Below are 12874 nucleotides of genomic sequence, written 5' to 3'. Positions count from 1 at the left end.
GGGAAGATACCATGCTTATGGCTCGGAAGAATTAATATTGTTAAAATGTCCATACTACCCAAAGCAATCTACTGATTCAACACAATCCTTATTAAAATTTTTCACAGAACTAAAACAAATAATCTTAAAGTTTGTATGAAACCACAAAAGACCTTGAATAGCCAAGGCAATCTTGAGAAAGAACAACAAAGCTGGAGGTATCACAATCCCAGATTTCAAGATATACTACAAAGCTATAATAATCAAAACACAAACACTATGGCACTGGCACAAAAATAGACACACAGATCAATGGTACAGAATAGAGAAACCAGAAATAAATCTACACTTGAATGGGTTAATTAATCTTTGACAAAGGAGGCAAAAATATGCATACAATGGGGAAAAGATAACCTTTTCAATAAATGGTGTGGAGAAAGCTGGAGAACTACAAGCAAAAGAATGAACTTGGACCACTTTCTTACACCATACACAAAAGTAAAGTCAAAATGGATTGAAGTCCTAATGTGAGACCAGACACCATAAAAATCCTAAAAGAAAACATATACAGTAATCTCTCAGACACTGGCTTTAGCAACATATTTATGGATATGTCTCCTGAGGCAAGGGAAAAAAAAGCAAAAGTAAACTATTAGGACTACACCAAAATAAAAAGCTTTTGCACAACAAGGAAACCATCAACAAAACAAAAAGACAAACTACTGAATGGGAGAAGATATTTGCAAATGATACATCCAATAAGGGGTTAATATCTAAAATATATAGGGGCGCCTGGGTGGCTTAGTCAGTTAAGCGGCCAACTTCGGCTCAGGTCACGATCTCGCGGTATGTGGGTTCGAGCCCCGCGTCGGGCTCTGTGCTGACTGCTCAGAGCCTGGAGCCTGTTTCAGATTCTGTGTCTCCCTCTCTCTCTGCCCCTCCCCCATTCATGCTCTGTCTCTCTGTCTCAAAAATAAATAAAGGTTAAAAAAAAAATTTAATAAAATATATAAAAAACTTACACAACTCAACACCAAGTAAAACCCAGTAGTATGATTAAAAAATAGGCAGAAGACCTAAACAGACATTTTTCCAAGGAAGACATACAAATGACAAACACACACATGAAAAGATGCTCAATATCACCAGTAATCAGGGAAATGCAAATCAAAACCACACAGAGATATCACCTCACAGCAGTAAGAATGGCTAGTATCAAAATGAGAAAAAATAACAAGTGTTCACAAAGATGTGGAGAAAAGACAACCCTTATGCTCTTAGGGTAAGAAGATAAATTGGTACAACCAGTATGGAAAACAGTATAGAGGTTCCTCAAAAACTTAAAAATAGAAATACCATACAGTCTTATAATTCGACTACAGGGCACTTACCCAAAGAAAACAAAAACACTAATCTGAAAAGAGATATGGAATCCTATGTTTATTGAAGAATTATTTACAACAGCCAAGATATGAAAACAACTCAAGTGTCCAATGACAGATGAATAAAGAGGATGTGGTCTGTGTGTGTGTGTGTGTGTACATACAACAAAATATTACTCAGCCATAAAGAATGAAATCTTGCCATTTACAACAACATGGAAGGACCAACAGTTATTATGCTAAGTAAAATAAACAAAGAAGGGACGCCTGGACAGCTTAGTCGGTTAAGCATCCGACTTCAGCTCAGATCTCAGTTCATGAGTTCAAGCCCCACATGGGGCTCACCGCTATCAGCACAGAGCCTGCTTCAGATCCCCTCTCTCTCCCTCCCTCCCTTTTTCTCTCTCCCTCTGCCCCTCCCCCCTCCTTCTCTCACAAAAATAAATAAATGTTAAAAAAAAAAGAATTTTAGGGGCACTTGGGTGGCTCAGTTAAGCGTCCAACTTTGGTTTATTAGGTCATGATCTCACGGTTCATGGGTTTGAGCCCCACATCAGGCTCTGCGCTGACAGTTCAGAGTCTGGAACCTGCTTCATATTCTGTGTCTCCCTCTCTCTTTGCCCCTCCCCCGCTCATGCTCTGTCTCTCTTGCTCTCAAAAATAAATAAACATTAAAAAATAAATTAAAAAAAGAATTTCAGGGCATCTGGATGGCTCAGTTGGTTGAGCGTCCAACCTCAGCCCAGGTCATGATCTCACAGTTCGTAAGCTTGAGCCCCACATCAGGCTCTCCGCTTCCCCTTCTCTCTGCACCTCCCCCACTCACACACACTCTCTCTCTCTCTCAAAAGTAAAACATTAAAAAATAATAATACACAAGCCCCCTTTGCAAAATGAAAATGCCTGGCTCCTTTATAAAAAAAAAATGAAAGAAAAATATGATATGATTAACTTATATATAGAAAAACAAAAACAACAACAACAAAACGGACTATTAAATACAGAGAGCAAACTGGTGATTGCCAGAAAGGAGGTAAGTGTGGCGGGATGAGCAAAATAGGCGAAGGGGATTAAGAGGTACAAACTTCCAGTTATAAAATAAGTCACAGAAATGAAAACTGCAGCATAAGGAATAGTATTGTAATAACAATGTTTGGTGACCAACTTTATCATAGTGAGCACGGAGTACAGACTTTTCAAATCATGATGTTATAAACCTGAAACCAATATAACATTGTATGTCAATTACCGTTAAGAATAAAAAAAAAATACTAGCAGTTATAAAACTAATTATGGGATTCAAATAATGATTTCACCATTTTTAAAAATTATAGAACTATACACAGCTGTTCTATTTCCCTTCATGATGTTTTTTAGGTCATTTCTATGACTGTTGCTAAGTGTGGTTTGTTCCTTCAATATGCATATAACGAACACATGAAGTCTTCAAATCACTTTACTGGCATTGTGGATATGGAGATAAATAAAACAGGGTTCTGCATTCAAGGACCTCACAATCTTTTTTTTTTTTTTTTTTGTCTTTTTGAAGTAAGCTCCACACCCAGCATGGGGCTCAAACTCACGACTCTGAGATCAAGAGTAGCATGCTCTGCCCTTCCACCCAGGGCAGCATGGCGTGGCTCCGTTCGGCACCAGCCTGACTTCCCGGTGGCCCAGTGCAGCCCTGGGCATGCCCAGTGCTGGTGCAGCGGCCCCAGCCCTGGAAGCGCCGGGGAGGGAGCTGGTGGCGGGCCCAGAGAAGCCAGGAGGGGCTGAGTGGCCCATGGCGGGCAAGGAGCCAGGCAGCAGAGCGGCCAGATCCATCATGATCAAAGATTTTGAGACGTTTCTCTCTCTGTGTAGTTCGGGTGGTGAAGAAATGGCTGACAGTGTCAAAACCTTTCTCCAGGACCTTGCCACAAGAATCAAAGGCTCATTCTGGGGAATCTGAACCATCTCAAAGCTAGATGCTTGGACTCAACAAAGAGAGAGGAGCTGTACTGAAGAAGGGCAAGCAGTGTCGTGGCGCAGAGGAGAGCCCAAAGTATTGAAAGGAAGCAAGAGAGTGAGCCGTGTATCATCAGAATTTTCCAGTGCTGCACTTGGAATGGTGGAGTATTCTGGTAAGTCTCCTCTTGTTTATCAAGTGTTTATTCCTGTGCTACATTCAGTAACAGCCCAAGTTACTGGTGATCCATCACTACATGGAGATGTTTGGCTGTGGCTAGAATTCTTCCTTACGTCCGTGTTTGTGCTTAGCAATGTTGTCAGTGCCATTTGGTTTAACGACACAGCTGATCTAGCATGATCCAGTATCAGGGAGGGAGCCTCACCTATTCCCTAGTGTCAGCAAAATTATTGCTGACATGCTCTTCAACCTTTTGCTGCAGGCTCCTTTCCTGATCCAGAGGATGTTTGTGAGTCTTTCCCATCTACCTTGTAGGTCTAGTCTTCTAGACCATATGCAGGTTAGTCTTCTGCATATGTCCCTCCTCTACTCTCTATACTGCTTTGAGTATACTGCTTTGAGTTGGTTCAGTAAGGAATTGAAATGCACCACTGGCTGTCAAACATAGAAAGGAACTGGCTGTACTACTTTGGATTTGGTTTGCCACTGGCTTTCCTCACAACAGTGCCATCCTCATGTATTATCAGCCTCTTCCCCATTCTCTTTCCTCTGTTCATAATCAGCACCAATGAAGCAAAGAACCCTGGCAAAGCATACCTTCTCAAGTTGTGCTTCTTCTCTTGGTGGTTTTCTTAAGGAACGGACTTTTCCATAAGACTACCTGTAGTCTTCCCTGAGTAGCTCAACCTCTGCTGAGAAATTCCCTTCACTACATCTGTCTCCTGCCAAACTGAAGACCCCTGCAGGCCACTGAGTCACCTGCCATCCAGAGGAGGGAGATGGGTGGGACTGGAAGGAGGCTGTAGGAGCTCTTTTCCTTATCAACTCCTCCACCAGGGAAGGCAGGTCCCGTTCTGCCAAGGACCCTCTGCATGTTCCCTTCTCTCTGAGGAACTGGGATTTCTGTCTCTAGTGTGTATAAGGCAGAATCTTCCTGACACCAGTATATGGATTTTTAACACCAGTGAGTCTGAATGGACCACAGGTTTTTCTGCATCTCTTCTCTAGCACTTGCCAGCCCCTGTGCCTGGACTGATTTGAATACTTTCTTTCTCCCTATGCCATTTACCCTCCCAACTCCCCTTCCTGCCTCCCACCACCCTCGGATGAATGGATTTTGTAATTCTAGCTGTTGTATTTTGTGGGACTGTTACTTTTGGTCGTTTTTCTGTGAAGCACATATATTGGATGTGAGAAGTAAAGAAGCATCTCATTTGCTCCTGGTCACTTGCTTTATAGCCATCTCAGTCTTATTTCTTGTCACTCATGTCAGATCTTGGTCTCTCTTGCTCCACTGAAAAAAACAAGCCTGAAGAGATAGGACAAGAAAAAGACCTCACAGTCAGATCTGGTGGGCTTTGAGGAGTGATTTTTTTCTTGCCCTTGAAGGGAAAAAGCTTTTTTTATCCAGTGGTACATTTAAAGTTCCCCAGTGGTAGGGATGTACCAGTTTTGGACAAGTGCCACTACAACACCGAATACTCAGAGAACCTACACTTTTTTTTTTTTTTTTTTTTTTTTAAACTCTGGAGGTCTGAAGTGTACTGCTGGCCACTGCCAGGTCTGTCTGGCATTTCAAAGGAATACTGGATGCTACAAATAGGAATTGAAGGTATAAACTTATGAAACCCATTAAGCCTATGATTGGTTGGTGTTTTCCTGTCATTTTAAAGAGACTAAATATGGAGGAGGGAGCAGATGTCAAAACAATTGTCCAATTTTAAAATGTCACAATTAAACGTGAGCTGGTCCCACCCGCTCCCCCGAAAAAAAAAACTTGGATGCTCTACCAACTGAGCCAGCCAGGTTCCCCAAAGACCTCACAATCTAAAAACAGACTGTAATTTGACTATAAACTACTGTAACACCAGCAGAAGTAAAATAGGAAAAACTTTCTAAAGGGTCTCCTTAGAAAATTAATAATGAGAAAACAAGGTTAAGAAATGTGTTTTGCCATTTGTCATGTGATTTTAAAAAGCATGTAGTCTAGGGGTGCCTGGGTGGCTCAGTCGGTTAAGCGTCCGACTTCAGCTCAGGTCACGATCTCACAGTTTGTGAGTTCGAGCCCTGCCTAAGTCGAGCTCTGTGCTGACAGCTCGGAGCCTAGAGCCTGCTTCAAATTCTGTGTCTCCCTCTCTCTGCCCCTCCGCCCCCCCCAAAATAAACATTAAAAAAAAAAAAGCAGGTAGTCTCATTATCTTACAATCACATTTCACGTAATAGTATTGAAACAAATTTCATTCTCTGTACTGAATGTGAATATGCTTCTGATCTTAAATTTTGAATTATGTAATAAAACAATATGAGATTGACAAACTATTTGTGAGATTTTTGGTTAGTGCTAGTCTCAGTATTTACTTCTTTAATGAAAACATTTGTAGATTAATTTCTATTTCTTGTCTTTAATTCCATAAAGGAATCTCTTAATTATAGACTCACATAAGTTTCTGATCATGCTGTTTATGTCTAAAATATACAGCAATAGCTAAGAAAACAAAAGATAAACTTGATTTACCTCTCCTAAAATTTAACACTCAGGCTGGACCAAACCTGTCACTATTATTCTGTACTAAAACCTATGATTGACCTTTTACAGAAAATGGGGCAGTAATGGTTAGGCTTGAACTCCACGTAGAACTGACACGAGTTACTTGGACATAAACTTAGTATTTCATTTACACCCTCTAATTGAGGATCTGAAACAAAAACAGCCTTAGGGGAGACCCATGTGAAAAAGAATCAGGAAATGCTTCCATTCTCAGTTGTGCTGGGTTACCTGTTTAAAATAGGAACATATCCAAAAAGAATGAAATCTTGCCATTTACAACTATGTGGATGGAACTAGAGGGTATTATGCTTAGTGAAATTAGTCAGAGAAAGACAAATATAGAACTTCACTCATATGAGGAATTTAAGATACAAAACAGATGAACGTAAGGGAAGGGAAGCAAAATAATATAAAAACAAGGAGGGGGACAAGACATGAGAAACTCTTAAATACAGAGAACAAACTGAAGCTTGCTGGAGGGGTTTTGGGTGGGGAGATGGGCTAAATAGGCAAGAGGCATTAAGAAGGACACTTGTTGGGATAAGCACTAGGTGTTATATGTAGGGAATGAATCACTGGATTCTACTCCTGAAATCATTATTGCACTATATGCCAACTTGGATGTAAATTTTTAAAAAATAAATAAAAATAAAAATAAACGAATTCTCAAGATAAGGATTCAGATTTCTGGTTAATAACAGGCAGGTATATGGAATACTAAATGGAATAAATGAAAAAAAAAAGCAAAATTAAATAAATATATAAAATACGTATATATCATATGGTGTCTCTAGTCATTAAACATAAGCACGAAGTATAGATAAAAAACTGAATAGTTTCTTTTCATTTTTACATAAGTTTTTCAAATCTATTAATATATTCAAAATGTTAATGTGTTCATTGCAAAAGGAGACCACTTTGGGGCATGTCCTGTGAGGATGAGGCCACACAAGCACACTGCTGGAGCTGTCCTCAGACAGTCACAGCTTAGGAGGGGCCAAACTTTAACAGCAGAAAACTGGGAGACACAGCAGGTCACACAAAAAAATTAAGACATACTACTAAAAAGGACAACTTTCTAGATACATGCTGAGCACAATCTGATAGGGTAAACTTAAAAATAGTTCTGGGATGGGGGCGCCTGGGTGGCTCAGTAGGTTAAGTGGCCGACTCCAGCTCAGGTCATGATCTCACGGTCTGTGAGTCTGAGGCCCGCATCGGGCTCTTTGCTGACGGCTCGGAGCCTGGAGCCTGCCTCCAATTCTATGTCTCCCTCTCTGTCTCTCCCTCCCCCACTCACACTCTGTCTCTCTCAAAAATAAACAGACATTAAAAAATTAAGAAAAGAAAAAGTTCTGGGATGGAAAGAGGGATGGGTAAATGAACAGACATGTGATCAAGTTCAATTTTGGTTGGAGACTTCTAAGTGATGGGCATAATGGTATTTACAATTCTTTAAACTTTCTTGTACATTTGAAATATTTCATAATAAAATGTTGGGGGGGATTATAATTTAAAAGCAGTTTTGGGAGGCCTGGGTGGCTCAGTCAGTTAAGCGTCCGACTTCAGCCCAGGTCGTGATCTCGCGGTTCATGAGTTCAAGCCCTGTGTCGGGCTCTGTGCTGACAGCTCAGAGCCTGGAGCCTGTTTCCGATTCTGTGTCTCCCTCTCTCTCTGCCCCTCCCCAGCTCATGCTCGCACTCTGTCTCTGTCAAAAATAAATAAATGTAAAAAAAATTTTTTTAATAAATAAATAAATAAAAGCAGTTTTGAGGGGCACCTGGGTGACTCAGTCAGCTAAGCATCTGCCTTTGGCTCAGATCATGATCTCATGGTTCATGAGTTCAAACTCCACATCAGGCTCCATGCTGACAGCGTGGAGCCTGCTTTGGTTTCTCTCTCTCTCACTCTCTCTCTCTCTCTCTCTCTCCGCCCCCTCTCTCCTGCACTTCCCCCACTCGTGCGCACACAATCTCTTGCTCTCTCAAAATAAATTTTTAAAAAACATTTTAAAAAATAAATAAAATAAAAGCAGTTTTGAATGGCAGACATTCTGAAGGAGAAAAGTCAGTTTTCAAGACTGCACCCAATAAACTGATCTCCAGATTTGCAATGAAGAGCTCAAAAACACTCTAGTTCTCTAAGGAAATGTCAAGTACTGATACAGAGCTGCCAACTCTGTTTTTAAACACCCAAATTATAGAAGGCTGTTCCAAGAACACAGAAAGTTAGCAATTCAGTTTTCACAAATACTTGAGAAGGCCAAAACTTAGCAAAACAATTTTCAAAAATAAAGTATCCAAGTATTTATTTTGCCTTGCTAGAATAAGTTCTTTCATCTTGCTTCAATTCATAACTTGTCTATTAGCCAGCAGGTATTTGTGGATATGCAGAAACTGATTCATAATTTACAGAGGACTATTATGTATATATTTACGTAAGAAAAAGAGAGAGAGAAATTTTAAAAGTGTAGGCTACTTTTGTCCTCCATTGTACTTGCTGTTTGCACATCCAGAGTGAATAGACAGAGGATGTGAGTCAAACTGCTGGTGCCTCAGCCAGCCTCACCTACCCAGTGCCTCTTACAATAGGGGCATTCTACTGGGCTGAGCATGATTCTAGCATACATAAGCAAGCATTTTCTTATCATAAACTTAATCACTAGCCAAATATGTCTTCTGGAACTCAGCCTCAGTGACATGTTCCTCAAGTGTCACTGGAGGAAAATCTGCATGTTCATGGAAAAATAGTTTGTATGTCTCTAATTCTAATCCTTCCTTGGGCATTATTCAAGGATAATTTTGACTATCAGTAATTTGTGCGTTACAATCCAACTTCAGAACCTCACCTCACATAAAATACAACTACACTGTACTTTATTCATGTGAAATATGAAGAGCTCTGGATCAGTGTCAGCAAAGGTAGATTCTAGTGTCAGCTCTATTACTAACTACCTGTGTGATCCTGGGCAAGTACTTATAACCTGAGTTTCAATTTCCTCACCTATATAACAAGGCAATTGGTTCAGATGGTCTCTAAGTTCCCTGACCACATATCTATGAAGCATGGATACTTTTTCCAAATTTGTTAGCAGTATGTCTAGCTAGTGTTATTTACCTAGAAGTAATATGTTGTCTATGGTGAATAACACAAATAGCTATCAGCAGCTCAGAGGACTAGGAAGGTTATCCAATACTAACACACTGTGAAGTTTGAGAATTTTCCTTTCCAGAAAGTAAAAAAATTGAAATTTTTCACTTGAAGACCTCTATTTCCCCAAAATGGAAAAAATAATCAGCAAGAGAATCATTAAATTATAGACCATTATTGGAAGGAGGTGTAAATAAAGTCAGTTGTTCTAAAATATAGTTTTAACCATGAACTCTAGAAGACGGTTTAAAATGAAATAACCTATTACATAATAAGTTGCAAAATACAGAACCAGAATACAAAGAACTGTTTGCTCTGATGACTAAAATATTTAAAATTCACTATCTAGACCTTAAAAAGCATTAAATAAAGATGGTTTTGTTCCCTTTGCCACCTCTCTATTTAACAAACAAACAAAAAAAATCTCTCATTCTCATTATTTATAGCAATGGTTTACAAATCTGACTGCACATTAGAATTATCTGGGAAGTTTAAAGGGTTTTTTAAAAATGTCTGATGAGCAGACCTCACAAAAGTACAATTTGATCGGAATCTCTGGAGAGCATTAGAATCTCCCAGGCATTAGAATTTTGAAAAAAAAATCTCCAGGTGAGTCTAACATGCATTCAGACTTCAACCCTCAAATATCACATATGGGAGAGGAAGTTGGGGAGGGAGCTTGTTTTTATTGTTGAAGTGATGGGTCAGCTGAAGCAAAAAGGAAAGTTTGTTTTGTCTTCATCCAAGAAATATAGGAATTAAAAATCCAAGGATCTTTAAAGTAAAACAAACATTTTTGGCATTTTTAAAAATAAAAATGTTTTTAAACTGCTAATAGCCTTCCTCAGTATATTAAAACCTACCAATTTATATCTGTAGATATATAGATAGATTAAATATACATAGATTTAGATCTATATCTATGGAGTAAAATAGATGTTTAAATAAAAAATACTTTCTACCAAATTCTGTTTTCTCAAGTTGCATGGTATACAGATGCTCAATCTGTGTATTCCTTAAAAGCTGACAGTACATACATTTTGGAAATCTGTATCACATTATTCAGTGTATTAAGAGCATACAGGGGCGCCTGGGTGGCGCAGTCGGTTAAGCGTCCGACTTCAGCCAGGTCACGATCTCGCGGCCCGTGAGTTCGAGCCCCGCGTCAGGCTCTGGGTTGATGGCTCGGAGCCTGAAGCCTATTTCCCATTCTGTGTCTCCCTCTCTCTGCCCCTCCCCCGTTCATGCTCTGTCTCTCTCTGTCCCAAAAATAAATAAACGTTGAAAAAAAAAATTTATAAAAAAAAGAGCATACAATAATTGTTTTATATGGTGTTGTATCAGAAATGATTAATTCTAGTGTTTTTAATTACAATGTCACTAATAAAAGCGGATAAGATAGCAATGTGTACCTTAGTAACAGGAATCATTAGTAAATGAATGACAACATATCAAAATTTAAGAAAAGACACCTTTAGAGTCACCTTGGAATGCTGAGTAGGTAGTCTAAGGTAACACTCAGCTCATCCATATTTGTCTGTTCCAAGCATAATGGAATTGTCAGAATGAGGCCACTTCGTCGGTCCTTTCCTCCTATTAAAAGAAAAAGATATAAATATAACATGTAATAGATATTAAAGCACTAAATAAATGTTTGAACCCAATGTTACTAAAACAAAGAGTGTTTATGATAGAAGTAAAAATACTATCTAATAGTTGTTTATCTTATATATTGTAAATGTTTACAGTAGTATAGCAAAATTATACAAATTTGAGAAAAAAGAAAAAAAATTCACCCATGAAATCTTCAGTTAAACATAGCAATTATCATTTTGTTCAATTTTCTTCCAGTCTGTTTCTTGGTGTAATCAATTCATCGAGCACCTATTGCATGTCTAGCACTATAAGCATTATGAGGAAAATAAATTTCCATTCAACCTAGGAAGAAAAGTTTTATGTCATAAGAAATAAGAGTATAAAATACAAATTCATTGGGTAGGCTGTGTATAAAATACATAAAGTATTACAAAAAATGACTCAGAAAATGGAGAAAATGATAACAGCTGTGATAAAGGTGCAAAACTTTATAGAAAAGACTTAAGAAGAATGGGTAGAATTTATTAGCTAAGCCAGAAGAGCGTTAGAGTAATCTGTGACAAAGAATGGTCTGAGTTAACTCACAGAGGTCAGACAGGCATTCTGCGTTCACAAGGAGAAAAGTCCCGCCAGCTGAGAAGAGCACATGGGACCTGGATATAGAAGCATGAAAGCCAGGCAGCGGAACACACTCCCATTTCGTGTACATGCAAGTCCTCTTCAATTTTCCATCAACATTAAACTCTAGCTAATACTGGGGCTCTTGGGTGGCTCAGTCGGTGAAGTGTCCAACTTTGGCTCAGGTCATGATCTCACGGTTCGTGGGTTCGAGCCCCACGTTGCGCTCTGTGCTGATGGCTCAGAGCATGGAGCCTGCTTCAGATTTTGTTTTTTCCCTCTCTCTCTGCCCCTCCCCTGCTCATCCTCACTCACTTGCTCTCTCACAAAAATAAATAAAACACTAAAAAGGTTTTTAAAAAATCTAAATAATACACATGGCTTTTTTAAAAGTTCCCCATGTGACTTCCACACTGAAGTCCGTTCTCTGACCCCACTGACATTTATGACAATTTCAGAAGCTTAAAAACCAGCAAATACTAAAGGTAAAAACGTCATATGATCGCTAGAAATCTATCAATAAAAACTGAAAGCTGTGAAGTGAAAAAAACAACTCCCGTGATTGCCATGAGGGCAATTCATGACATACCTACATAATGATCCTCTTTTATTAGGTTACCCATATAAATTAACAATACTCAACCAGTTTGTTTAACCTGAATAAATGTAATTTCAAATGGTTCAACTTAATAGATAATCAATAGTGACTTCAACTACTCATGGTTTTGTTCAGGTTTTACTTTTTAAAAACCCATACCCATGAGTATCAAAATGTCTCACCCAAATGATTATGGTTTAAAAATTTTTCTCTATTATTAAAAACATTTGAAAACTATTGGTTGAACTAAACCAGCCCTACAAGAGATCCTAAGGGGGATCCTGTGAGACAAAGTCCCAGAGACATCACTACAAGCATAAAACATACAGACATCACAATGACTCTAAACCCATATCTTTCTATAATAACACTGAATGTAAATGGATTACAAGCGCCAACCAAAAGACATAGGGTATCAGAATGGATAAAAAAACAAGACCCACCTATTTGCTGTCTATAAGAGACTCATTTTAGATCTGAGGACACCTTTAGATTGAGAGTGAGGGGATGGAGAACTATTTATCATGCTACTGGAAGCCAAAAGAAAGCTGGAGTAGCCATACTTATATCAGACAAACTAGACTTTAAATTAAAGGCTGAAACAAGAGATGAAGAAGGGCATTATATAATAATTACAGGGTCTATTCATCAGGAAGAGCTAACAATTATAAATGTCTATGCGCCGAATACCGGAGCCCCCAAATATATAAAACAATTACTCATAAACACAAGCAACCTTATTGATAAGAATGTGGTAATTGCAGGGGACTTTAACACTCCACTTACAGAAACGGATAGATCATCTAGACACATGGTCAATAAAGAAACAAGGGCCCTGAATGATACATTGGATCAGATGGACTTGACAGATATAT

The 12874-nt window shown here is 38.8% G+C and overlaps 1 protein-coding gene and 1 pseudogene across 7 annotated transcripts in view; one reads left to right on the top strand and one right to left on the bottom strand.

Annotated features, from left to right (window-relative positions):
- SESTD1 (SEC14 and spectrin domain containing 1) overlaps nucleotides 1-12874 on the bottom strand; it is a 171021-nt gene that overhangs the window by 98705 nt on the left and 59442 nt on the right. For 6 of the 7 annotated variants that reach the window (XR_007154798.1, XM_047871087.1, XM_047871085.1 and 3 more), the window contains exon 3: nucleotides 10672-10780. Coding sequence is in view for 5 of the 7 variants with exons in the window: in XM_047871087.1 (XP_047727043.1) it covers nucleotides 10672-10780 (109 nt within the window). In the remaining 2 variants the exon portion in view is untranslated. Of the gene's footprint in view, nucleotides 1-10659; nucleotides 10783-12874 lie in introns of those variants that run through there. The other variant, XM_047871086.1, reaches the window with a different exon arrangement.
- Nucleotides 3153-4243, top strand: LOC125172666 (etoposide-induced protein 2.4 homolog; annotated as a pseudogene).

This window comes from Prionailurus viverrinus, chromosome C1 (genome assembly GCF_022837055.1).
Source record: "Prionailurus viverrinus isolate Anna chromosome C1, UM_Priviv_1.0, whole genome shotgun sequence".
NCBI lineage: Eukaryota > Metazoa > Chordata > Mammalia > Carnivora > Felidae > Prionailurus > Prionailurus viverrinus.
The sequence above is the reverse complement of the archived record's forward strand: the minus strand, read 5'-3'. Positions and strand labels throughout refer to the sequence as shown.